Source organism: Cygnus olor, chromosome 9 (genome assembly GCF_009769625.2).
Source record: "Cygnus olor isolate bCygOlo1 chromosome 9, bCygOlo1.pri.v2, whole genome shotgun sequence".
Lineage (NCBI taxonomy): Eukaryota > Metazoa > Chordata > Aves > Anseriformes > Anatidae > Cygnus > Cygnus olor.
This window is the reverse complement of record NC_049177.1, coordinates 17,107,038-17,134,758: the sequence shown is the minus strand read 5'-3', so window position 1 is coordinate 17,134,758 and position 27,721 is coordinate 17,107,038. Positions and strand designations below refer to the sequence as shown.

Genomic DNA, 27,721 nt, shown 5'->3' with positions numbered 1-27,721 from the left:
TATGCACTACTTTCAGATTTTGATACTGGATGAAGCAACAGCTGCTATGGACACAGAGACAGACTTACTGATTCAGGAGACTATCAGAGAGGCATTTGCAGATTGCACTATGTTAACAATTGCTCATCGTCTGCATACTGTACTGGGTTCTGATCGGATCATGGTGCTAACACAAGGACAGGTAAGCAGACTTCTGTGGCTTCAGTTCCTGTTGCAGTCTGTTTTGTATATGTATAGGCTAAACTGAAGGGACAGCTGGTATTGCAGGGTAGAAAAATCCTGTGTATTCATTCATATCCTTAGTAATAACTTTCCAACAGCACCAATTATTGCCTCACCATGACAAGATCAAAGAGGAGAAAATTCCTTTTACACTCCAAGAAAGTACCGCAGGGCAACAGTCTCTTTTAAAGGGTTTTTAAATATCCTTTGTAGGTTTAATTCTGGTATGTGTAATAACGTAAGCATCTCTAAGGGAGCTCAGTGGCACTTTTCCATTGTGTTTGTAAAGCGTTGTGGTATCAAACAGGCATTGAGAGATACTTTACCCACTTCTCAGGCTTCCATGTGGGAGACATAAACACTTAAATCAAATGTAGGAACATTTGGCAAGGCTCTTGGAGGTAGAGAAAGGAAAAAAACATAGCATCTGCCTCAGTCTGTTTGCCAGAGCCACCAGAGGTTGCTTCCTGCTGGGTAGTCCCACCATTTGTCTAATTTAGCTTGAAGCATCCAAGGTTACAGTATGTGTGCATAAACGCACATGCTTTCACCATCTGTTGTCTCATCTAAAGACTGTCATATTTTGGCTTCTTTGCTACCAAGTTACAAGTCCGAGGGGGTGGGAATCCATTTTCTGCTGTATTTTGCTAACATACTTTACCTGCCTTGTTTGTTTTTTAGGTAGTGGAATTTGATACGCCGTCTGCCCTTCTGGCTAATGAGAACTCACGCTTCTATGCTATGTTTGCTGCTGCGGAGAACAAGGTCGCTGTCAAGGGCTAAAATTCAGGGCAAAGTCACTTTAATTTTGGAGAGCTGCACTCCCTGCCTGTGGCAGACCAGCTCTTCCTCCTCCTCCTCCTCGTCCTCCTCCAAGCAGATTATTGCCTTTTCATCTTTTAATTTTTAGCACAATGTGTCAAGCCAGAGAGTTTTTAAAACCATGTCAGAAGAATTCTTCATGTTTTTATTATTGTATTTATTCCATAATCATATTACTAATTTTTTGTTATTAAATGCACTCTACAAATGGCTCAGGGAGCCATAGTTATAAATGTATCAGAGGCCTATAATGAAGCTTTATACATGTAGCTATATCTATACATAATTCTGTATATAGCCTATATTTACAGTGGAAATGTAAGCTGTTTATTTTATATTAAAATAAGCACTGTATTAATAACAGTGCATATTCTTTTCTATCATTTTTGTACAGTTTATGGTACCAGAGGTCTGGCTTTATCAGACTGTATCAGACACCGTTTTGTCTCTTACAGTTGGTCTTTTCCTAGTGCCAGATTTTCTGCGTGTCTGAGTGAAAGTGAAGCTTTGCAATAGTGTCCTTTATTGTCACATTATTGTTGTCTAGCACAGGGGAGGAGAGCACTGTGGTGTAACTCTATTGCATTGTAATTTATCAAAGCTATTTGGAGCATCGCTAATGTTCACCATGGCAGCGGCTGCTGCTTCCCATAATGCTTTCCCAAAGCAGGGTTTTTAGTGATCTCCCGAGTGGACAACCACTTTTGGGTCACGTTAAGGCCTCATATTTTCTCAGTGTCCTGATATAGTATTTCTTACTGTATCAGCAGAGTTTATTTTAATGCAAGCAAAGCCAAGCTCTTCCTGCTTCGCTGATCTAACACAACCAAAACCGAACTGTTCATGGAATGGTCTATAACAAATTAATTGCAAGGTTCAAATCGTACCCTGTATGCTAGCAGGAAAGCCTTTTCAAAGTTGCTCCAGCTGACTGACTCCTTTATCTTGAAGTTGCTAACACTCCTCAGAGGTTTAGGTTGGCTTTCGTTGGCATGGGTAACACTAACTCTTTGTTCTGCTAACTTACACTAAGGTAAAACAACATCAGTATTTCCTGTTTCTTTATTGCACACTTGTTAAGGAAACAGTCCCCCACCCCACGTCTTTGGAGCTTTAAACAGGTTCCTGCTGATCAGGATGTAACACTGGTGTAGGATGTTGTTTTCTTACTGTGAAGAGACCTACCTCAGGTTACTAGGTCCTGTGTAGTACGTTGCCATGATCACTGTACACCATCCCTGTTTTATGGGACCTGTGGCCCAGGTGGGCATGGTCGCTCCTATAATAGCCGTGACTTATTGAATGGTCAGCGTTGCATGTCTTTGTCAACTTGGACATTTTGTAGCCTTAGCATGTTTGCAGAATGTCTCGTCGAGGCAAAAATCTGAAAAGTAAATAAAACTATTTTGGGTTTTGTAAATTTTATTGGCTTAAGTGGTTTGTTTTGGGCACGTAAATCACTTCTCACCTTTTTAAGCCTTGGGGGAAACTTTTGCAGGCTTTTTTTTTTTTTGGCAATGCACTTTGGCCTGATTTTTTTTTTTTTTTTTTTTCCTTCAGAGTGTAAGTTTCTTTAAAAACATGGTGGGTAATTTTTGTGCCTTCCAGCATTGGGGTGGCTTGCTATGTATGTTTGTGTTGAGTGAGTAGGACAGGGAGTAGTTTATAGTACAAGTATTCAGGCCAAGTAGAAAGAGGGAGGTCAGATAGAATACAGAAGATCCTTCTTAGGCCAAGATTTTTCCACATTTTTTACCTATGTGTGTTACTGTAAATAATGTGGCTGCAAAGTCACAGCAACAAGCATTTCTGTCTACCGCTATCACAGGCAAAACCATACCATTAACAGAGCTTAGACTGTAGCTTGAAGGTAGCAGCACATAAAGCATTATTTGTTGTACTTCTTAAGTCTTGTCCTGAGCATGAATTGAGTAGCACGGATCTTACCATGCTTACAGGCCTGGGACCAAGCTTACTCTGTGGCAGGTGCTGGCTGCTGTTTTACTCAGTGTTACTCAATTCAAAGGGACAAGTATTAGGTCTCTCTCCAAAGAGCACCTAGCTAAGTGGAGGGGGGTGCTCTTTTCTGACTAGGAAGTTAAGGACAAAAACAAGCTGGAGGGAGACAAGAGGGAGTAGGGGTGCTGGGCCACAGAGGTAATGCCCTGCTTCTTCCCTAAAAGTAAATCTGGGTACAACATGAAGATGAACGCTGAATACGTTAAGGGGACAGAGAGCGTGGAATGTGCCTGCCTAAGACTGGTTAGAACTTCAGTCAGTTGTCATTTGCAGCTGTGTTGATGCGGTTGTCTTGGGCCCTGCAGAACTGACTGCAGAACTGACTCTACCCCCATGAACTTTGGTATTTGCCTTGAGTAAAAAAAAAAAAAAAAAAAAAAGGGCTAATGTACCGACTGTTCAAGTGCCACTGGGGTCAAAGGGTGACTTCGTTTTGCAGCTAAGGCTGAGCTACTGGCAGTCTGGGCAAAAGGAGCCATCCTGATCTTGTCCTCCTTCTTCTTCCAGGCTGGGAGTTCCTTCAACTTTGTCGATGCCAGCACTGGCTCTTGCCTGGTCCAGCAGTGACCCAGTTCAGAAAGCTAACTTGCAGAAAGTTCACCTTCCAAAAGCAGGAATGCTGTACAAAGGAGGAGACAGCAAGGCACACCTGGAAGGGAGGCGAAGCGGGGCTGCTCTTTTTAGTAGGCGCTAACTATCACACTAGCTTAGCTATGAGAGGAAACTGTGCTCAGGATTCATTGCACCAAACTGCTGCTTACCAGTCGTGCTCTCCTAAAATGGTGAATACTTTTTTGCTGCTTCAGTGAGCTGAAATAGCTCAAGATATTAAACAAGTGTCTGCAATGGAGCAGGCAACTGGTGACATGTGGACAGCAGGGATTAGCCCAACTGTTTCATTAAACCTTAGTCCTAGCAATGTTACTTTAGATATAAGGAGATAAACTGCCAGAAGAAACATTCTTTCTGCTGTAATCTCTTAACTGCTTCATTTGGCACTTGTCTCACAGATAGCACGGAAGTATTGCTTCTCATTTGGGTAGCAGTAAATTTTACTGGCTTTCGTCCTGAATCATAGGAGCAAGCTGAAACCTGGCCTGGGGCCCTGTCACTGACATGGAAAGAAGAAACATCAGTATTTACGATGAGACTGAAATACCTTTTTTGAAGTGTTCTACGAGTGGTTGTTGATGATGGGAATTTTCAGAAATTGGGTCCTGCATTAGAATGTGCAGCGTGATACCTCGGAGATTTCACCCTGCAAGCTGCAGAATGAGACTGTAGGACCGGGATGGGGAATTTCCTTAAAGGGATCTTACCCAAAATAGCACGAAGATAACACATCCTTCTTATATAGCAAAGGACATGCCCAAGACCAACAGACGGGTGACTTCAGAGAGATTTACTTCAAATAATTTTTGTGTTTGCTGTATGGGCCTTGGGAATTTAGTTGCATCCATTTTGTTCAGACGCAAGCAAGTGCAACAGATCCTGATTCATTATCCTAAGTTTAGAAACTCTTAGAATGTGTTGCTGCTTGTCTGATCTCGTCTGAGTGGGAACGCTGTGCTTGTTTGGGATGTCAATCAAAACGGAGGTAGGAGTTTTCTAAAATTGCCCAGTGGCATTAGTGTGCAATTAGATTGGTATAATTAATTCCAAAGTCAGGCCCCGAAGTCGTGCCAGTCTGAATGCCTAGGGAAGATCATATACGGTCAGATCCAGAGGGGCTGGGGCTGTGGTCTGTATACTGTCCCTAGATGGAACCCAGAGGAGATCAAGCAGTCTTAGAACATTGCTGGGAACAAAAAAGGAGAAAGCTCAATTATTTTAAACGGCAAATTGTATGAATGAGACAAGGAGAAAGGTAGAAACAGGAAAGGGTAAGTGCAGAAAATTCGGTTTACAACAGGAGGATGTGGAGAGTAAAGATGTCAGGACAAAAAGTTCCTTTTAAAAAGGGATTGGATGAGGACAAAATTGCTTCTTGAAGATGCTTCAAAAGAATATAATGAGAAGGCGCAGGGTAGTTGTAGTGTCCTTATCAGCCAAAGAACGTTTCTGAATGTTGCCTTGTTATTTTTTTACTGCAACCGTAGTGTGTTTTACTATGATCAATCACAAAGGTTTTCTTATAGTCCCAGCTTCAGACTGGTCTGGGATAATACTGTGATTTTTTTGCCCTTGCTTCAGCTGGAGGTGGCAGCCGCGTTGTGCTGGTGCCACAGTTACCCCTCGAGTATGACGATGCAATGGACACTCAATTGGAACATGACGTAATGCTGCTGTCACTAGTGTAAGGCTTGGGAGGCTTTTGGAATGTACCAGTACGGGTTCATTAAACCTGCAACCATGTAATAAATGTTCCTGTGTCATCCAAAGACATGCCTTGGAGACTCATCGGGTGGCTGAGGTAGGCAGAGTGTGAGGGTGGAAATGATGTACGGAACAACGCGCGGGGCCAGGCGGAGTTCCTGTACGCCACTCTTGGGCTGCGTGGTGCTCCAGTCAGTGCCAGCAGCACCCTTCCTTCCAGCTTAGCGTCTCCTACACACACACAAGCAGGGGGTTGTATAAAAAATTGCAGCCTGGCATCTCCAATTTATGAAGGCAGCAGCGGATGGTGTGTGACTGCCTGCCTTGAGGAGGAGGGTTGGGGAAGAGGGGAGCGGGGCTTGTCTGAGCTGGGACCTGGGGGCAAAAGGAGGGCAAAAAACAGGGGGGAGGCTCCAGAGCTAGGCACGGGGCGTGGGTCGGGGACGGGGGAAGCCATGCGGGGGTCTCGGGGCCGGGGGGCGGCCGAGAGGAAGCACTGACCGGCGAGAAGGGCAGTGGGAGCCGAGCCGGCAGGGCTCAGACCGCGGGGGGCCGCGGGGGGGTTGCCGTGGGGACCCCCCCCCCCCCGGTGCGCACGCAGCCGGTGTCCGGGGCGGGGCCGGCCTCGGGCGCCCCCCGCCGGCTCCTCGCCGCCCGGCGGCCGAGCCCCGCTCCGCCAGCTCCGGGCCCGGGCCCTGCGCGCTCCCCTCGGCCGCTGCCGTGCGGGGCCTGCGCGGCCCCTTCCCCTCCCTTCCCCGCCCCGGTCGCTCCGGCCGCTGTGCCTCCCCGCCTGCCCGCCCGCCCGCCCATGGATTTCACATAGCACCGGCCTCCTCCTCCTCCTCCTCTTCCTCCTCCGCCGCTCCATGGCGGCTCCGGCTCCGCGGCCGCCCGGCCTTTGCTGCTGCCGCAAGGGCTCCGCCGCCGGCCCGGAGGCGCCGCCGGCTCCTCCCGAGCCTCCTCCCGAGCCTCCTCCGGACGTGGCTTCGGCCTCCAGCTCGCAGCTCTTCGGCCTCCGCCACCTGCACCTGGGGCTGGAGCTGCGGCCCGAGGCGCGGGCGCTGGCGGGCTGCCTGGTGCTGGAGCTCTGCGCCCTGCGCCCGCAGCCCAGCGCCCTGGTGCTGGACGTCCACCCGGCCCTGCGCGTCCTCTCGGCCGCCTACCGCCGGGCCCCGGCGGGGGAAGCGCCCTGCTCCTTCGCCTTCTCCCCCGCCGAGGCCTCCCCGGCCCCGCCGCCTCCTCCGCCGCCGCCTCCTCCGCCGCCTCCGCCGCCTCCCTGCCCTCCGCCGCCGCCTCCGTGCTCCGCCAACCCGCCGGCCACCGCCACCTTCCTCTCGGCTCCCTGCATCGCCGCCCCCCCCGGGGACCCCCCCGGGGACCCCCCCGGCAGCCCCCCGCCCGCCGCCGAGCCCCCGCCGCCGCTGCCCGTCTTCGCCCAGCCGCCGTCCGCCGCCTGCCCGCTGGGCTTCAGGGTGGATCCCTTCACCGACTACGGCTCGGCCCTCACGCTCTCGCTGCCCGCCGCCCTCCAGCCCCACCAGCCCTTCCAGGTCATCGTCCGCTACACCACGGCCGACGGCCCCGCCGTGAGTAACGGGGCTCCCCCGGGGGAGGAGGGCAGCGGGGAGGCCGGGGAAGAGCCCTGCTCCCTGTAGCAGGGGCTTCGCTGCTTTTATAACGCTCTTCTCCCGCTCATTGAACACCTTCAAAGCCCCTGTCGGAGTTCTTCAGGACACCTTGCATCAGTAATGCTAGAAAAGAGCTCCAAGACCATCTGGTCCACCATCACCCTTCTGCCAATGTCACCCACTAAACCACGTCCCAAGTAATCTGCAAATAAGTCTTCCTGTGGTGGTTTTTGTATTATTTTTGCTAGATGCTTACAAAGTCAGGCCTCGCACACCCAGGTTTGTATTCTCGTCGGCCATGGTGATGCTGGAGGTGAGGAGGGAGATGCTGCTCATTCCTCCAGGTCACCCCTGGACAAGGGATGAGGAGTGCTCCGACGGGGCCGTGCGAGGTGCTTGCCTGTCTCAGGGTTTCGCTCTTCTTCAGTAATGAGAGGTTTTGTGAATTCTCTCTCTTGTTTTAGTCCCCTGGCGTTGAGAAGCGCTTTGCTCCTGGCCTTTTAGGTGCTGTCTGGCACATCTTGTGTTTTTGGGAAGTTATGACAGTGAAAATAGACGAATTATCTCTGGAATGGCAGCCCTTTTTGTTGCTCTGTAGTCTGTACTGGTTTGCAATCAAGTGAGAAAGATTCGTGGTCCACATGATCAAAACCTAGTTCCAAAAGGAATGGTTTCATGAGGCTCTTGCAGCTTGGATGCCGCTGTCTTACCTAGCAGGATGAGCTGTCAGCCTGCTGGTTTGGTGTTGCTGTTGCATTGGTCAAAACGAGTACATGCACAGATCTATCTGACTATTGCAATTTGTTTAACAAGAACTGAGTGTGTTGCCTGCATGCAAAATAATCCAAGAGCAAGTAGTACTAAGCCACAAATTTACGAAAGGAACAAGTTGCTGGATAGAACAAGTTTGATGGATCGTCTTTGGATCTGATTTTAGTACTAGACTGAAACTTGAGAGAGTAACTTAATCCTTAATTGTCTGGGTAGGCTTAATGTGTTGCCTCGCTCTGGACAGTGAGTTGCGCATGAAGGATTTTATTGACAGAAGCTTCCTTCTGCGATACGTTGACCTTTTAGCATGCTGGTCCTTCCCTAACATGGAAAAATGAGATGAAAATCTAGTGTGCTTTAAATTCTAACTGACTTGTACGTGAGGATATCATTCCTTTTCACCTTTGGAGCGCTGTGTCTCGGTACTTCCTTGTACAGCACTGTGCTGTAGTGTCTGTGCTCTGAAGAGGTACATGGGAGATGCCTTTCAGGGCCCATGGTACATTCAGAAAATCCTGCTCTTTAATTTTATTTTTCAAGATGTGTTTTGTCTGCTCTATGCTTTATTTACGGTAGGAAGGCTCTAAAACTAATTTGATGTTGCCGTGTGCTTTGTCATCATCCTCAGCCTGGCTGAGCCATACCTCCCGTAGTACATGATAGCACACTTTCCTCCTCTTGAACAGATGCTTTTATTTTAGGCTAGCCTGCGCTTCTGACACAAATGGTACCTCATTTCCTAGCTTGCTCGCTATTGTAGATTTTGGCTGGCGAAATATTTGTCCTCAAGCAGCACCTGTTCCAGCCCTCATGTTTCTTTTGAGCTATCTTTTTCACGCCGCAGTCACTTGGTGCGGTGGCAGTGCTGTCTGTCATTGCTGTTTTTCAGCCTAGCGTTGGGCTTTAAGAGATGGGCGTGAGTAACCCCTATGTGTAAGGGTGAGCCCACTTATTCTCATCCCTAGGGTGTTTCCTTGTGGTCCCTTTTCTCTGTGCAGCTTCAAGCATTAGACCTCCCTTTTTTAAAAGTTCTGTTTTCCATGGCCTTTCTCTGAGTATAATCTTTTTGTGTCAGAGTTTATTTTCTGCAGGACTTTAGCATGCTCCTGGGACTTATAAAGGAGTAAATTCATGTTTCAGTGCAGCACGGACGTGTTGGCAGTAAGGTTGCCAGGACAGACAGTAGCCTGTTTAAAATTGGAAACCTGTTGCCTTGATATGCTCGCTTTGACCCATCTGGATATGTTAGTTGACTGTCCCATTATTCCTCATGTGGAGGAAGGAGCCAAGAGCTCTGGTTGTTTGATGGACACTGGGAGACAGCTGAGAGATTAAATCTGCCTTTCGCAGAGCGTTCCAGCTCCCTGTGCTGTTAGGAAGCCGTATGCTCTGGACGTCACCGTTTCAGAAGCGAGACCATCATGAACACCGTGTATCTCATGGTGTAGGCTGAAGGCATGATGCTCAGGTGTATCAGGGAAAGCAGTTCAGCTCTTCCTTCCCTTCTTTTCCCTCAACCTTACTTCTCGGTCCTACAGATAGTCTTTATAAGATTTTCGTTCTCTTTCCCTAGAGAAAAATCTGCATCTCTCTTGTAGCCGCTGTGCTATACCTCCTGTTTTGCTGCGCACACGTTAACACCGGTGCTGTCCTTTCCACAAGAGCCTTACAAGCAAACCCTGCTCTGTTCTGGCATTAAGAACCGTGAGCTGCTCCGCAGTGTGCGGGCAGGGGGAAACCCGCACTGCCTGCAGCCTCTGTTCGGCAGGGGATCTAGGCAGCAGCTGTTATGCTCCAGAAGAACAGCTTAAACGTGTGAAGCAGCCTCTCTCCCATACAGATGAGAAGCTAGATAAAGGTGGTGAGCGCTGTGATGCTGTCACATAATTTTCCGAAGGGGAGCACAGGGGGGATTTGGATGTAGAGTAAATGGGGCCGCATCTAGTGCTCTGCCCCGGACACCGCTCCAGCTCCCTGCCCCCAGCAGCGCCCTGCTGCCTGCACTCCTTTCTGGGAGCTGCTTCTGCCCATTTTCCCCAGTCCTGCCTCTGTCCTGCAGCACAGCCTGGTCTATTTATATTACAGATCTATTTATATTGTTTCAGGATAACTTTCATCATTGTTCCAAGTGCATCTGGAAAGAGAGACGGAGGATTGCCGTGTAGCTGCAGACATTAGGAAACAGGGGAAAAAAATACTTCATCCTCTGCAAACGTTTTTTCCTTTTGGCCTGTGGGGCTGGTGCTTCATTTAACTTCAACCAAATGTCAAATAAAGGGAGACTAGTTGAAAAGAACTTGTCATTAATTTATGGAGTTTCTTGTAAACAAGAATTAACTTCTCAGTTCCCCTTTGCTTCCTGCTTATGTTTTCTTCCTGTGCTGGTCGGGGGAACTTCCCCTTATCTCTCTCTGCCCTAAAGACATTGCCTGTCACCCTTTTTTCCACCCTACTCTAGTGTTATAGCTTAGTTCTAGCGGTGTCTCCCTCTTTTCTCTGTTAGCCTTTACAGTCTCTCAAAAAGCAAAGGAAGCAAAACCTTTTGAAGGTGAGGCTCTTCAGCAAGGCCAACAACGCAGATTCTAAGTCAGGCTTTTTGTGACACAGGCACAAAAATAGCCGATAGGAGGAGGAGTGTTTGTAGAAGTTGACATCAGGGCAGCTCTTTAAAAACTTACTTTCTGAGGCTCCTTCCTGGATTCCCCCCTGGTGGGGGAAGCTTTTAGTTTCAAACTTTGGGTTTTAATGAGGCATTTGTCCCGAAATGCCTTCTGGAATAGCTGTTCCCAGTTCCACAGTGTCGTATTGCAGAGAAGATCCTCGTTGCCATGGCATGCAGGTACCCGTGGAGTGGAGAGCAGGAGCTGTGTAGTGCACTTCAGCCACGGCCTCAGGATTTGGCCGGTGATCCACCAAAACACAGCACACGGGTGTGAAGAGTCGCACAGCCCTTGATAACAGGAGCAGCCAGGCTGTACGCAGCCACCTCTCTGGCCCAACAGGCTTGAAACAGAAGGGGTGATCTTAAATCCCAAGATGAGACTGCTGCTCAGAGATTAATTTTACTTTTAGATAAAGTTTTACATTTTGTAATGCCTCCTGCCCAAAAATACACGCTTCCACATTTAGCAGTGGAAGTGTGAAGCTCTATATGAATAAATGAATGCTGCTGATAGCATGCTGCCTTGCCTTGCCTTTCACTGGTCCCCTGGGGTCCTGCTGAAGTGGGTAATTTGGGAGAGCAGCGTGTTTGCATCAGTGTAGAAGATTCGAAAGGCAAGGTACAAGATAACAAAGAATAACCTTATAGGACTGAGGGGGAGAGAGAAAACTTCGCCTTCCAGAAAACAGAGAGGTTAACTAGGAGACAGAATTGTAATATGCCATTAAAATTAGAGCAGCCATAGTACAAGGACTTTTCTCTTCTGTAAGTACTTCATTTTGTTCTCCTGATGACCAGAAATGAACCAGTGTCTGCACTAACTGCTGTTCCCTGAATTCAGATTTATTGGTTGCTTTGATCTGAGGATTCAGCAGACTCAGAAGCTTTATTCCTTGCGCTTGACTGTTCCCAAGACTTCAAGTGGTTCCAACTTTATTGCAAGTTTCACAATATTTGATATTTTCCGTAAAAGTTCAGCTCCAGAGTTCTAGGATTACAACAAAATCCTTATTTAAAATCGTTCTTACACTTCAAAGTTGGAGGCAGGGAGCATGTGAAAGCATAAACATTACATTTGAAACAGAAAAACCCAAAAGGCAAACAACTGCACTTTTTCATATCGTTCTTAATATGTTCTAATGATTCGCTGGCGCTTGACTCATGATTTATCTGCTGTTTGATACTGAAAATTGACGTGCTTAGTGGTGTTTTTTTTTTTTTTTTGTGTGTGACCACCCAGAATCTCCTTATCCGCTCTGTAGAAAGAGGCCTCCAGTGTCATTGACCAGATGTTTCTTACATATACTGACTCTTTTGCATGGTGTCAAAATGTTTGATGCTTCAGCCAGCAGAGCAGTGTCAGGGTCAGAGATAATGTTGTGTACACTGTTCAGCCTCAGGTTTATTTATTTATTTTATTTTATTTTTTTGCTTGCACTACCTGGCCCTACTATTCCTGTTAATGTTGAATGACAACACAAAGATATTCAGGGCACTCCCTATGAGAAGTGGGTTGTGTGGCTGTTTGTCAGGGACTTGTTATTAACCAAGCAAATCGATTTAACAGGAACAGTGAATGACTGGAAGACGCTGTGTTCCCTGATACTACTCAGTGTGCAGACAGTGAGAAATTACTCTGAGCAGCCATGGCAAATAAACAGCGGTAGAAAGCTGTTCTGTTAGAAATGGAAACGTGCCCTGTGCTAGGCATGCATCTGGGGAGCCAAACAGCTGGGGAGTTTCTCCTCCACCACAATCCTCTCGATTTCAGATTTTGCTTCCTGACAGTTCATCCATGTGATTTTTGTCCTCTTCCCTCACCTCTTCTTCACGTAATGTTCCAACAGATCTGGTGGCTGGATCCAGAACTGACGTATGGCAATGCCAAGCCATTTGTCTTCACGCAGGGCCACTCGGTGTGTAACCGCTCTTTCTTCCCCTGCTTTGACACACCAGCAGTGAAATGCACCTATTCAGCTACCGTCAAGGTAAGTGACAAATTGGTAAAATAGTTGGTGGAGCAATTAGCAGCCCTTAACTTGTGAAAGCATTGTTACATTGGGCTTGTATATGTGATATAAAATATACATTATGACATTCTGTATTATAACAAATAGGGGATTTTTTAGATCCCGTGTTCTGGTTCTTGAAATAGAGTCAGGGTACTGCCACAAAACCAACTCTGCCTGTCACGCTTAAGTCTTTCATTCCTAGTATTCCAACAGTGAAAGAGTAACCATGACATGGGTAATGAGAGAATATGGTTTGTTACTTCCAAGAGTGGTTACTGATGATAATACCCAACTGTATTTAATTGATTCTCAGAAGGAAAAAACACAGTTTTATGAAAGCAACATCAAGTAATGTTGCATTTTTTTGTAGACGGCATCATTTGATATGTGGGCACTTTTGGGGCAGGCATACAGCTAGCCTATGTACCCATGAAATATAGAAGGAGTAATATTTTTGGTTGGTATGTTTTCATGGCACGTATAGATTGTGGTACAAAAAAAGCCCCACAGAAATCTTGTATTTTTCGTGTTTTCTAAATGATTGATTTTCTGGTCTATAACAAAAAAGACGTACGTTAAAAACAAGGAGATCTGTGGTGTAGTTCTTCAGCTTTGGCCGTTTAGTCAATTGATGTGTGTGATGTTGGTGTTTCAGGCTCCAGCAGGCATACAGGTGTTGATGAGTGCCACTCAAAGTACCTACTTAGAAGACGAAGGTGTATATCAATTTTACATGGAATACCCAGTTCCTGCCTACCTAGTGGCCCTGGTGGCAGGAGACCTTATACATGCAGACATAGGTCCAAGGTAAGATTTGCAGCAAGCTGATTTTTCCTTTTGTGTCTCTGTGCAGTGCTTCAGGTTACGTTCAGTAAATTCTTTGAGTCATCAGTAAGGGAACAAGCTGTGAGCATTCAGAGAGTTTGAGCTTTAGGTGGGTGTAAAGAACTTGATGGCATTGTGCTTGGAAAGGTATTTTCCTCTTCCCTAAATGTTTCTTATTGTCCCCAGTAATCATTGCAGCTACTTGCTTCATTGCCTTAAGGTGGTTTAAGGGTTCTCTGAACGTCTTTTACCATGTATCCATAGACAGATGACCTAAGAAGGCCTCAGCCGGATGTGAGACCTTTTAGCACTATGACCATAAATGGAAACTTGGTGAGAAGGCAGGCTATTCTTTCTAAGAGATAATTCAGTTTGTTGAAGTATCACCTGATGTTTTCTGGTTTCTGACAGGAGCAGAGTGTGGGCAGAGCCTTGCCTGCTGCCAACAGCCATCAGCAAGCTTTCTGGCATGGTGGAGCGCTGGTTGACTGCTGCAGAGAGTCTGTACGGGCCATATATTTGGGGGAGGTGAGTTTAGCAAGTCTCCCAGGAAAGTGTAATGTAATCCTGAGGATGCTGAAAAACTCACTCATTACAGACTTATTGAGAGTCTTAGCCCCGAAAAAACAACGTTAATAGTTTATGAAGTTAAGCTTGGCTGTGCATTAAAAGAGTGTTTTTGAGAGAATATTTTCATTCTTTGAATTGAAGATGTTTACAAAGGCTTCCTATATTTATTCGCTAAAGGTAATCAGGAAGAAAGTGTTGTTGTTAACCCACCAAATGTTGTTTGAAATGGTCTGAGAACAACACCAGTGTCGTGTGCCAGTGCTGTTCATTGGTGAAGAAAATCAGGAAACAAAACAAATAGTATTGTTATGTTCTGAAGCAGAGGGACTAGTGTCACTTTGCTGACACCGCAGGCATGTGAAATCAGCTCATTCACTCAGCAGCTTCCCAAGCTCTCTCTTTCCTGGGAGCCTCTGGGGTAAAGATTTATTTGTGTATGTGGGTAGGGTATGTAAACTTAGTGGTTCTGGCTATCAGATATACAACTTGTGATAAGTTTGCATGTGTGAAGGGAGCATAATGCTTCTGGGAAGTGCAGGATGTGCTGTGCGTGGAAAGGCTGTCTAGCCTTATGTCCAAACCTGAGCAGCTCTTTGGTCAACAAAATAAAAGTCTGTGATTCCCTGATCAGAAGAATTTGGAATCTCTGGTTTAGAAAGCTGGTTCCTGGAATCACAAAAACTCTCGGAAGAGCTTTCTGTAAGGGGAGAAAAATGTTTCTGTTTTTTGAAATAGCTGCAATTTACCTCTCTTTTTTCTTTCTCTTCTCTCCTCTCTCTCTGTAATTTTAGATATGACATTGTTTTTCTTCCTCCATCCTTCCCTATTGTTGCCATGGAAAACCCATGCCTGACTTTCATCATTTCTTCCATTCTGGAGAGCGATGAGTTTTTAATCATTGATGTCATTCACGAAGTTGCCCACAGCTGGTTTGGAAATGCAGTCACCAACGCTACGTGGGAGGAGATGTGGCTGAGCGAGGGGCTGGCCACATACGCGCAGCGACGGATCACCACCGAGACCTATGGTATAGCTGTAGAGATATTTTTCTTTGTGATGTGTCTAACTAATAATTGAGAGCTGGCTGAATGGAATATTTGCCTTGGGAGCTCAAAAGTCTGTTGGGAACTGTATTTTGTTGTTGTTCTGGAACATAAGTGGCCAAACTTTGCTTTGAACATCTTGAATGCTTACAGTCTGAGGTTTTCTTGGCTTTGGGATGAATAAGTACTTGATACAGTAACAGGAACTTTGGATGAGGTGTGTGTTAGCACAAGGCTTGAAGGAGATCTGTAGGAACTTTGGCACTGCTGTTGTGTACTAGGCAGGGGTTCACTTGTCAGACCAAGGTGAGCAGCGGCTACATCAGAGAAGTAAAAAATTTTATTACAGTTACATTGTGAAAGAACTGTCCTCTAAACAAGTATGTCTAATTCCGGTCAGTTAGTAGTTAGCTACTGCTGGAAAGGGTGAGGTAATAGCCCTTATCAAATAAAATATACACACCTACAAAGCTGTCTATTTGAGGCTTTGTGTAGAATCGTAGAGCCTCACCTTTGGCCTCTTTTATCAGCGAATTTTGCGGGTCAATTGTATGGTACTGTCCTTAGAATATGTAAGCAGTAAAACATTCCTATTACTTTTCAGTTTTTCTGGAAGTCTTGGCAGCAAGAGTGTTTAGAAGGATGTTTTTTTTATTATTCATGTATACTGTTTTTGGAGATGAGATGATGATTATGAAGTTTAGGGAAAGAAGTGCTGTTAGCATCTATGGAGATGCTGCTATGTGCAGTATCTGTCTTTGAAAGCTGTTTTATGCTCAGTAATTCTCGGTGGTTAGGACTGGTCTAACATGTCACATTATATAACACATGGCAATGATACGAATTGGTCAGAAGATTCTGACCTGTTCTCTGTCCCATCTTAGTCCATCTCTCTGACATAAGACAAGGTCCTTGTTTGTAGTCTCTTGAAGTTTAGGATTGGTTGTTTCAAGAAGCAGTTGTTCAGGAAACTAAGAAATGCCTTTCCCTGCGCCGCTCCTTAATAAGCTCTTTTTGCATTCTGTTTTGTTTCAAGGACAAACCTCTGATCTAAATCTTGCCATTTCTGACATCATTTCTGGCATATCTTCTGCTGTTAATAAAAAGGCGTTTTCGTAATGACATTGTTTACAGAAATTGGAGTCCAATGACCACCACACCTCTTGGATCTTGCTTAATCCTCCTCCCTGTTTGCAGCTTGAAGTAATTGCCTTAAACACTAGCTGTCCTGCGGGATTCTTGTTTTCTCCTGTGAAGCACATCCACCCTCTTTCTCTGCCTGTATAGATTCGTCTATCTTCCAGATTTGTCCTGGTTCTTAATTCTCACTGTGTTTATGTCAGATTCCTGTGTATATGCTGAGACTTTGAGATTGAATATATGTAACGAGTTTTACTGTTGAAGTTAAGACTTAGCAAAGAAAGCTAAAGTGTTAATGGCCCTAGATGTTAAGTATCTGCTGAATGTGAGAATCTATTTTCCACAGCGTTACACATCTGCAAAGGCATAGGAAAGATTTCTTGACTTGCCAGTGTAATGCAGCTAGTTTGGCATGAAAGCACGGAATGCTCTATGTTGCAGTTAGATAAAAGAGTAGCCTACCCTACTGCAGCTATAAAAGAAGTCCTGCTGAGTGGAAGGTGAAAACTGTACGATACAATATGGCTAGGGTGCTAAATAAAGCTTCAAAAAGACCCATGGGATCTTTAATATGCTAGCTAAATGTAATGTTTTCACCCAGGAGGTGACATTCACTCAGTAATATCATTCACTCAGCAATATCCTTGGCACTGAATATGGAATGATATATTTACTGTTCTACCCATGACGTTACTTTTTTGTAGCACTTGATCACTCCTTGAAAGTTACCTATACAATAGTTATTCCAATGCTGCTGTTCTTATCTTTCAAGGGCTGATAAGGTGATGTCAGGGCTTTAAACTTCAGCATTATTTTAAAGCATGCTGCTTTATTTTTCAGTTCAGCCTGCTGCATAATCAGAATGAGTAAATGCACCGGTTTAGGTTCTGACTTCCATTACAAATTGCAAGGAATTTTTCACTCAAGTTCCTATGACATTAGATTACTGTGATTCTGTATTTCTGTTGTCTTACACCTTCAGTCACCTTTATTTTGTACGTGTGCTAGTTCTGCAGTCACTGTCCCACAGCTAATGTGTTTCTGTCTGGGGCAGGAGCTGCCTTCACATGCTTGGAAACTGCGTTCCGCCTTGATGCTCTCCACAGACAGATGAAGCTCCTCGGAGAAGACAACCCGGTTAGCAAGCTTCAGGTTAAACTGGAGCCAGGTATTGCTCGTGGCTGAAGCTGCTATACAAAATGTCTGGATATTTTGCTGGATGCTGGAATACAGGCCAAAAAAGACTAGTTTTTACATGCCCTTTCTAAAAGAAAAAAAAAAAAAGACTGGTTTGTAAACCAATCTAAATGTAAATAAAGAAACTTAAATTGAGGTTTTCTTCAAAATTGGCTAACTCATCTTTATAAAGATTGTTCTGTTCTTAAACGGAACAGATTCACTGGGCAGAAACCAAGTATGAAAAACTTCTGCCTTGAAAGCTTCATGGCTTTGAGCTTTTGAAGTTGTAAAATTAAGTAGTTTGCAATGGAAAACACTTGGAAACATCTAATCCTGTGCTATTGAATAGTCTGCTTTTTGTGTGTTCGTGTAAGAACTGCATGTGTGTGCATAAGCATACAGATAAACATATATACTTGGTCTCCCATTGAGTGAGTCATGTACTGTTAGAGGCTGTTTGATTATCACCTGAGCTAGATAAATGGTGATGGAGCACAGGACTGATAGGTCTCGAGTTTTGTCCTGATCACTGGAGATGTGAAGCAGTCTTTAGTCTAGATGATACATAGGCCAGCCTAAAATGCAAGTGGAGGTATTATCGGAACTGAATGGAATGGAAAACTGCACTGGAAGTCCCAGAAATGGAACAAGTAGTGCTTACTTTACATTGATATATTTGAAAATGTGTAGTATGGTGATAAAACCTGAGCTTGACACTGGGAAAAAAAAAGTTTGTCTTGAAAATTTCAGGCATGTTTTCAGTCCTCTAATTTGAAGTGACTTGATTCATGTGGAATTAATACCTAGCTTACAATAATTGCTTTTTCTTCAGCCTGTACACTTGGACTGCTTCTGTTAATTTACTGCAGTAAATTAAATGTACTGAGAACAGGCTTGTTCTGTTTTTAAGTCACTGCATATCTACTCTGAGTTCACTGAGGAGTAGAGACATTTAGACCGGTTGGAAATTAGTGTCCTCATTGCATAGTGTCTTATAATGTTGTTGTTTCTCCTTTCAGGTGTAAATCCTAGTAATTTAATGAACCTCTTCACCTATGAGAAAGGCTACTGCTTTGTTTACTACCTGTCCCAGCTCTGTGGAGACCCAAGACACTTTGACTCCTTCCTAAGAGTTAGTGTGCATACACATATGTTTCTCTTGAGATTTATAGCTGCTTTTTTTCAGGTTTTGTTACTGAGGCTAATTGATAGGGGTAATGCAAGGGTGTCTGAGATGGAAGAATGGGGTGGCCCCTTCTGCCATCCTCGATGATTCTCTCTACACTTAACAGGTTTTTCTTGAGATTTCTCATAAGTGAATGTACTCATGCTCTTCCTTCATCTCAGATTGTGAGCTCAGGAAATGCCAAATACGAAGTAGTTGTTTATTTTTGTTACCTCTTTCCTGTGCTCTAAATAATTAGAAAGCTGTTCAGCACAGATTATCAATGACTGGAAAGATGTGACTTCATTCACTACTAAAAGGTATCAGCTTCTTTTTTTTTTTTGTCAGAATTGCAAAAGGCATAGTTTCCTATATTGGGGCAAGTTTGTTGTCTTGAAACACATTTTCAAAACCTTTGTGAGCTATTGATTTGCTTTTGAAAAGTGACACAGCTCATTGCTTTTCTCTTTTTGATGAATACGTGTTTTTTCATCTCCTTCCCATCCATGCCCCATTCAATCTTTTTGTCATGTATAGTTATACAAGTATGATTTTAGTCCGTAATCTATTAGTGAATAATACAGTAGCCAGCTGTTCTAACTTTTCACTAGTGTGAACATGAGGAAACCTTCCTGCCCTTGATATGTTAATGTCTGTGATTGTATCAGAGAAAAAAAAAAAAACACAAACCCAAAACTCAGCTGTCTGTCTTTGCAGCTACCCGATTTTTTTCTTGTTATGGTGCTTTCCTTATTTGGGATGGAGGAAGAAAGTATTTTTTGTGATTATTATTATATATACTTTTAAAAACTGTCATTCACCCTTCCAAGTACTTGTCCTCACTTTTCCATATCTATTTCTTTGAACTGAATGTAGTGGTTATTTATCAAAAAGAAGGTATCTTTCTCCTAACCATAATTCATCCTTTTTACTGTTTCAGGCCTACATTGAGAAGTACAAATTTACCAGTGTTGTGGCTCAAGATCTTCTGGATTCCTTCCTGAATTTTTTTCCGGAGCTGAAAGAGCAATGTGTTGAGAACAAAGCAGGTAGGATGGAGTTTATTTAGTTAGCTGTAAAAACTGTAAAAAGTCTGGATAGTAAATTTTGTGCTTGGCTTGGAGGACGCATAAGCAAATGCTAAGGTTGAGGCAAACAAAACACGTTGGCAATAGCCAGATGTTTGGGGTACAAATGGTTGTGATGACTTACTGTCAAACCCCTCTGTGCTGGGGAATGAGAATGTCTTATATGGCTGACAATTTTGGCATTAATTATCTGAGTGGTCCTCAGTGGTTTCTCAGCTCATCTTTTCACATTGCAGAGCAATCAGTGCATATGAGATTAACAAATACTTAAATGCAAGGAAAAGGTGACTATACTTTGAAATTTAATTTAATTACAGAAGACATGCTTTGTGGACTGTAACTCTTTGCAAGGTCATTTGCGAATATAAAATCTCTTTGATAAGATTTCATCCTCCCTTACAATCTTCTCCTTACATCTGTTGGTGGATTTATAAAGGTCTGTAGTCTACTAGGTGCTTAGACTGCTTGCTTAAAGAAAGGAGACTTACATTATTCTGCTGTGTATCCCTCCTTGTAAGTAATTATTGAACCCAGTGATAAATTTAAACCAAACTGGCAGTAGAGTACAGCTCTTCAGATTGCTGAGGTCCGATGGGCTTTGTGAAAACTGGTAGCAGAGAGTAAACATGAGTGATCCTACTGTGGGAAAAGCTGCAGCATGAGCTCAGCAGTTTTATGTTTTATTTGGCCAACTGGTTGGCTAGTGAGTTAATCAAAACATGTGGCAACTTTTGCCTGACTAGTACTCAGGGGCTGCGGGAGAGGGGAGTTTTAGGATAGATGGGGTGGAACTAGAAGTATTGCCAAGGGTTAGGAAAGTGCTGAGGTGGTAGAGGGTCATGGGGAAGAGCCCTCTGGGAAACCAAGCTCTGTTAGCTCTGCCACTTGTGGAGAAACTTGGTTTTGGTTTAATTACTGATTATATAAACAAATTTAGAATTGCTTTTTCTTGCTGGTGCGTATGAGAGGGGTGCAGTCAGCCCTCACGCCTCCTTTTTTTATGAAGCAGATTTTCCCCATATTCTTCACTATTCCTCAAAATTCTGGGAACGAGAAATGCACAGAAGATCTTATATTAGAACATAATTTGATCACAGATACTTGTTAGCCTGTCTGTCTTAAGAGCATGTGTGTTTAAGAGCATGTGTTTACTTACTGCAACGTTGAGCTCTAGAAGATTTGTGGTTAAATTTGGCAGAGGTGTTGCTGGCCCTCTCCCAGATGTAGCGTAGGCTAGCCTGATGAGGCTGCTAGGACTGTTATGTCACTGTAACTATGGGTTGGTCTGATTTGCTATTGTTAGAACCTCTCTTAACTGTGCTAGAAGCAGTCCTGAACCTTGAGACAGCCAAGCCATCTGCAGAGACTCCTGCTCGACATTTTTGGTGCTCCTCATTCCAGGACTGGAGTTTGAACGTTGGCTCAATGCTACAGGACCTCCGTTAGCTGAGCCGGACTTATCTCAGGGATCCAGTCTGACCAGACCAGTGGAGATGCTCTTCAAACTCTGGACCACTGAGCCTCTGGACTCTGCTGCTGCCGCCAGCAGTGTCGACCTCACTAAATGGAGAACGTTCCAAACCGTGCTTTTCTTGGACAGGTTGCTGGATGGGTCGCCACTGCCACATGGTGAGTACTCTGTAAGGGAAGTAGAAGAGTATTCCTGGAATGACAAATTGAATTCTAAAGAGCCCCACCCCACCTTGATCTTATCATTCATTATTCTCCGATGACCCTCAAACATGACAAAACAGGTCATAGTTTTTTCCTCTGTGTATGTGCTCTCTTCAGAGGTGATAAAAAAGCTTTCGGAGTGTTACTCCTCTCAGCTGGACTCCATGAACGCAGAAATCCGCATCCGCTGGTTGCAGATTGTAGTCCGAAATGACTACTACCCAGACCTTTACAAAGTTCGTCGCTTCTTGGAAAACCAGGTACTAAGTGCTGGATTAAAATCACTGCACCTCTCAGTGCATGAGACATGTGCATGAGACATGCGACGTGAAAGACCTTGGAACTTCTGCTTCCTGGCCAAGTGTAGACCAGGTGTGTAGCGAAGGGGCCGAGCATGGCTCACCTGCTAGCGGGTGGGGAGGAACGGGCAGATGTAATCTGAAATGCCTACAGACAGTCTGTGCTTTTTCTAGCCTAACTCATACCCTTGTCCCAGCTCTGCCCAGTGCATTTTTGCATTGCTTTACAGCAGCCCTGGCTTTTCCAGAGCAGAAATTTTCACAATACTAAATCATGTGATTGTTTGAATGTTTACACTTCAAGCAAGGCTAGGGCTCATCAAATTCCTTTCAGTAGTTTTTATCGTGCAGGAGCAAAAGGTTAATGCATGTGTTCGCTGTGGCCTCTTCTCCTTGGCCTTTTAAATAGCTCTGTTATTTGTGTGGAAATAGCTCAGTTGTAGAGAGCAAGTGGTTTTTGATTATCATTCGCATAAAACTTTGCATTAAACTTATCTAGAATAGACTCAGCTATCTTTTGAAGAAGTGTGTTGCTTGTCTTTAACCTGAATGGATTTAGGGCTGTTGGAGTATAGCTGTAGAAGAGCTGAACCTCTTGACTTTTATTAGAGTGGTATTATCCAGTTTTCCTTTTTTGCAGATGTCTCGGATGTACACAATTCCACTTTATGAGGACCTTTGCACTGGCACACTCAAGTCTTTTGCCTTAGAAGTTTTTTACCAGACCCAAAACCAGCTGCACCCCAATTTACGGAAAACCATCCAACAGATCTTATCACAGGGCTTAAATCCACTTCCTGCCATAGACGCTACAGCAGGCACTACAGAAACACCAGCAATGGTGCTTGAGGACAAAGTCTCAGAGGCCACAAACGGTGCCATTTCACTCAGGGATGTTAACGTGTCTGCTTAGATCACCAGCTCGTGTCAGCCATGAAGCTTGAAAATGGGGACAGGAACAGAGGAAAGATACCAAGTGTCGCCTCCTTTTCCTCAGCCCTGCAGCTGCAGTGTGTTGCTGTAACTGGATTTCTCTCACAAAACACAAAGGAAATGTGCCTTCAAGTATCCAGCATGTGACACTGCCAGGCTTCAGAGATCTCCTTCAGCTGTGGGTTGGATGTTTTGCTTAGGTTTATACCAGGCAGGGACTCCTGGGCAGTTGCTTCTTCAGGGAAGGTGGATAGTTCTCTTTCCTGAGGCTCTTCTGGATGTTTTCTCCGAGGTTGTGGTTCTTGTTTTTTTTTTTTTTTTTCTTCTTTCTTTTCTGTTTTGTCTGAAGCCACTGAGGCATGTCCTACTTGCTGTGTGTATGTTGCTGGGGAGTGTATGTGTGTCAAGCTGCCATTATCCTGACATTTGGACTGAAGTTTTGCAAAGAAGACACTCAGGAATTCTCAGTGGCAGCAGATATGTTTTCATGTTATGCTCCTTACTGTGACAGAGGTATTGTGATTTTGGAGGTAGGGGACTAATGCTCAAATGATTAAGAAACTAATTTTAAATAGCTCCTGTTTCCCCCATTTCCCTACTCCAAGTGGCTAGATAATAATAATGCTTTATATATATATATAAAAGGCCAGGGGAACCTTATGATGGATTTGAAATCCTTCCATAGTTAACCCCACAGTTTTCCCTTTGCACTCAATGGGACAAGCAATAAAGAAATGTGTAGGCTTGAATTTTCAAAAAAAGTTAAATGAGGTGCCCAAATGCTATCAATTCTGGTACTAGCTGGATGCCTAAATCTTTTTTAACTGTTTTGACAAGTCTAGCTGCAACCTTTGTTAGTGTCTTAGCATGTGTAGCACATGCATTCATCAGATATGCCGTGTGTTTTCTATTCTGTCCTTTTGGAAAAAATTAACAGGACCTTTAATTTAATTTTTTAAAAGATCCCTAGCATATGTTGGGGCTGGAAGTCAACCCTGGAGATATCCATGCTCAAATTTTACTGCCTTGCATAACATTTGCCTGAATAACAGTTGCCCTGTCATATGATAGTCTGAGGGAAGCACTCTTTTTTTGATGTGAAAATTTTAAGCCCCACTTTACTCGAGTCTGTTTTCTGACTCGTGGTGGTGGCAAGATGCCATTTCATTCACACAACGTGCTGTTTCTCTTGATCCCTGGCCAGGCCTGCAGGATGGAGAGACATTCTCATCTATGCCGTTTGGTCTCCACAAAGCGCTGAGGGTGAAGCATTGCTGGCTATTACACAGTACAGGTGATGGTTCTTGGACTCCGTGCCCCTTTTTTTTAAGCACGGATAACTGTGTGCCTCTTGGTGAGCTCCCAGTAAGCGCCTCTGAGCTGATGTATCAGCAGGATAGAGGACTAGTTGGAATAAAAGGTGAAACACTTGGAAGAGGCTCAGCTAACGGAGACGTGAGAGAGAATCTGTTAAAAACTTTGGTGCAAATTTTAGCACTGCTACGGGGATCTGCATAGCACAGGGAGAGGGGAAATTTGGGAGATTTCTTTTCACCAAAAGAATCTGTTTACACCCATGTGTGGATGGGGACTTAGGTGCTGTTACTGGTTCTGCATTTTCTGGCTTTAAATTAATTTGGACTTCACCATAGCCTTAGCCTGGGCTGAACTGGGATAAAGCAATAATAAACTCAGGCCTCCTTAGTGCTTCATTAGTTTTCAAAAATGGGCCCTCAGCATTGCTGGGCTTCAGAACTCCAGGTTCTCCTCTTTGCTCCGTGAATGGGATTACCTTTTTCGTTCTGTTTTGTTTTCCCAGAAGGGATGGAGAATGATGTTTTCTGTACAAATCTCTTTCCTTTTCGTTTGTCGTTCTATTGAAAGAGATTTGTACAAGCTGACCTGCTTCCTGCGTTGCCGCTGTTGGTGCAGCGTCTCCTGGACCCCTCTGCCAGCAGCGGCAGCCTGGCCAAGACCAGTAACCACTAGCATCTCTCGGAATCCCAGGCCTCAGTTTTAACATGTTTTATTTTGTGGGAGAATGTATGTGACCCTGGTTGGAATTTTTAATTTACATGGATGCCTTATGATGATTGTCAAATTAAACTAAGCTTTGTGACAAGTTTAGCCTTTTGAGCTGTTTTTCAGTGTCCCTGCGAGAGATACCTGAAAGAGGTGACTTGGTATGTTGTCTTTATTTTGTCCTTTTCTGGAGTACAGCGTTATGGGTTTTGGAAGCTATTTAAAAGCTGCACAGCAAGAAGTTGGAGAATTGGCAAAAGAAAATAATAAAAAGTAAATATCTATGGCTACTGCAACTGAATGAAGTACATCAGATCAGCTATGCGCTTGCATATGCATGCATCAGAGCAGGGAAATGCTGTCTGGTCCTAACAGGCTGTTTCCTGATTAATGGATACAAGATTTAAGTGGGTGTTTCTGCTCTCATCCCTGTGAGATCCCGTCAGATGGCTATTTTGATCCAACTTGTTCTCTGAAACACAGAAGCAGCACAAGATTTGTTGAATATTAAGTGTAAAAGTATTCTATGCATCTTACTTCAGGTACTTTTGTTCCTCTTGTGAGCAGGGAGTGTACTTTTATTTTGAAGAGTGAAAAAATTGGAAGCAGGTTTTTGGAGATAAGCCTTCCTTTTGTTGACCTAAAATATATGAATGCTTCAGGCAACTTTCTATCTTGATTTGTAGTAGGCTTGACGTTGAATGGCAACTTAGACTGAGATTAAATAGAAACTATTATTGTCCTTATCTTTGCTAGGTTAATTTCTGATCTGTTAAAGTAAATTTAGTACAGCAAAAGAGTTTTGTTTAAGCAGATGCCAAGAGATAGGGTTATTCTCCTTATTTTTAAAATGAAAGCTGTTACTTTATTTCCTTGCAGTCATGAGCAGGGTGGTATAGGGTCTAGCAATATCAGTTGTGAAAAAGCTCTGAAGAGCCATACACTTTACTAAAATGGAATATTGCTAACTTAATTTTTTAGCATCTCATAGCCACATGGGTTAATACATTAAGTATAATTCTTGTTAGCTACACACACTACTCTGTTAAGCTTGTATCTGTAATTTTGCTGCCATGATACATTACAGCATCCTAACTGTGCACTCCATCCCAAACATTCTCATTTTAAAAAAAAATTCTCATGGTCTCGTACTACAGTGACCTTGGCCATTGTCCTTTTTGGATAACAGGACCTTCTGTATGCTTATACGAAGCACACTTACTGCACAATTCACCTTAGGTCAAGTGCACTTTCTTCAGTCTGTTTTTCCTGCTTGTGTTTGTCCAAAGATAATGCAATGTAGTCAACAGTTTTAAATCACATGACATTTTTTTCACGCTTTTTGTTATAGATTGATAACAGCTTAAAGTTATTATGACCAAAATATCAGTCTTTGTGTATAAAACCACAGTAGAAATCACAGTGTGAGATTTATCCAACCACTAACCTCTGAGAATTGTTTTTCTGTTGGGAAGATACAATATAAATGGCAATTTAAAGGCTGAGTCTGTCTTCCCAGTAGTTAAAGAGAGCACTGTAATACCAGTCTTCCATGGTATGGAAGAAGTATAAAACCCTGCTCCAAAATCTCCCTTAAGCAGCAGTAGGGCGTTGTGTGCTGCTGCTCTTGACACAGCAGCAACCACTGTCAGCCTAGTAGTACTGCAGGGATTAAACCTGTGCCTTCCTAAATGTGTGTGCTATCAGGATCCAAAGAATTGGAAGAGTTCTCCTGTGTAATTTAACGGACTTCTGTGCGTCACCATTTGCAAAAACACATACGCTGGGCCCTCAGATCCCGTTTAGTGGTCTCCCTGGCTCTGAACCACCACCAGTTGAAGACAAATGACAGAGGTGAACAAGGGGTTGATTAAAACTCAAAACTGTGGGAAGAGATTATGAAAATACCATCAAATAGTACTCTGTCAAAGGACAGTCTTTATTCACATGGAAATGAGCTGCCTATGTAACTGGATGCAAATCCCTTTTAACTCTAAATTTCCATGGCAACGGGACTTGGCCTATTGGTGTCTGCTTTCCTCCAGGAAATATAAAGCACCTGCATAAAGTGCCCTGAGAAACAGGTTGACAAAAAGGCAAGTGTCATTTTGTCTTAAAATATTCTAGCTCTTGCTATCTAAATAGACCCGTGTTTCTGTCTTCAGGAATAGTCTAATCCAGAAGGATTGCCAAGAGGCAACGGAGAAAATTGTTGCTTTTCTTCCAAAGGGCTTAGGGTCAATAAAAAAAAAAACATTGCCAGCTGCATAATGGATGAATTTGCCTGTTGCCAACTTTGCAGTCAAGGCAAAGAAAGCATGTCAGATGTTTTTAGGGACCAAGATAACTTTCATCTCTTTCTTTCTTCTACTAGCCTTGTACATACAGATGCATGTTTAACTAGCATACTGTTCCAGGTAAGGCCTACTGTATTTACACTGTTATAGGAAGCTGTATGAACTTTGAGCTCTAATCTGTCCTTTAATGAAATGTATGCAGTTCTGATCTGTGATCACTGTTGCCTAAAAAGAAAGCAGCAAGGGTGAAATCACACAGATGAGAGCCTCACTGTTCTCAGACAGAGAGGCCTTTTCTTCCCTTTCCCTCCACCGGTCGAGACCTCTCCAATGTCAGCTTAGTTGCAGACCATGCAGCTGCAGCTCTCTTGCATGAGCCATAGACAAGAGGGGCCCTTATTCTTACTGACGACAGTGTTCCCTTTGCTCCCAAAAGGGTCAAAACTCAAATGTGGAAAGTCTTGTTTGTTGATTAAATTTGCAGTGGGGAAGCCTTGTGTCTGTACAGTGGGCATGCGCAAGCAGCAGAGAATTTCTGGGTCAGTCAGTCACCAGACAGCAGTTGGATCATCTGCTAGTGCCCTGGGATTTTTTTTTTTTGTTCCCTTAAGGCTGAGGTTTGAGAGGAAGACTTCAGTGTTCATTTCAGATAGAAACAAATCTGATCAGTGTCCTCTGCGGTTCTCTCTCAAACAACCTCTGTGCCCATGGATCAGCTGCTGTAACCACTAGCCTGACACCCATGACAGGTGTGTGTGATAAACAGTTTCTTTGGTAAACAACTTGTCCTCACACTGACCCAGCAGCCTGCTTACTTCAGGCTTTATCTTTTCGGGTAACACGAAGGTATAATAATGTAACTAAAGTCTCTGAGTGGCCTGCTTCAGTATGTTTGTGATCTGAGAACTGGTAGTGTTTTAGTGGATGGCCTGCAAGGGACCTCCTATTTCTGTTCCCTTGCCACGGGACTTTCTATAGAATGTATGGATTCATATATTTAAATATAGATATACTGTAGATATACATTCTAGAGA

The 27,721-nt window shown here is 44.0% G+C and overlaps 2 protein-coding genes across 7 annotated transcripts in view; both read left to right on the top strand.

Annotated features, from left to right (window-relative positions):
- Window positions 1-5,421, top strand: part of ABCC5 (ATP binding cassette subfamily C member 5) — a 44,969-nt gene extending 39,548 nt beyond the window's left edge. For all 5 annotated transcript variants that reach the window (XM_040567894.1, XM_040567896.1, XM_040567897.1 and 2 more), the window contains 2 exons: window positions 17-181; window positions 904-5,421. In XM_040567894.1, coding sequence (XP_040423828.1) covers window positions 17-181; window positions 904-1,005 — 267 coding nt within the window. In that variant the 3' untranslated portion in view covers window positions 1,006-5,421. The remainder of the gene's footprint in view (window positions 1-16; window positions 182-903) is intronic.
- A 616-nt stretch (window positions 5,422-6,037) lies between these two features.
- Window positions 6,038-24,488, top strand: RNPEPL1 (arginyl aminopeptidase like 1). Of its 2 annotated transcripts, none has more exons than XR_005822694.1 (11): window positions 6,038-6,965; window positions 12,288-12,428; window positions 13,108-13,259; window positions 13,689-13,805; window positions 14,639-14,874; window positions 17,085-17,198; window positions 18,229-18,341; window positions 19,315-19,423; window positions 20,864-21,091; window positions 21,254-21,508; window positions 22,076-22,207. XR_005822694.1 is itself a non-coding variant. In XM_040567888.1 (11 exons), the coding sequence occupies exons 1-11, from the start codon at window positions 6,246-6,248 to the stop codon at window positions 22,346-22,348; spliced, it is 2,346 nt and encodes a 781-aa protein (XP_040423822.1). In that variant the 5' UTR covers window positions 6,039-6,245; the 3' UTR covers window positions 22,349-24,488. The 2 variants fall into 2 exon arrangements, 1 of the variants encoding a protein (XP_040423822.1); XM_040567888.1 differs by having other exon boundaries at window positions 6,039-6,965; window positions 21,254-21,396; window positions 22,076-24,488.
- The last annotated feature ends 3,233 nt before the right edge of the window (window positions 24,489-27,721 follow it).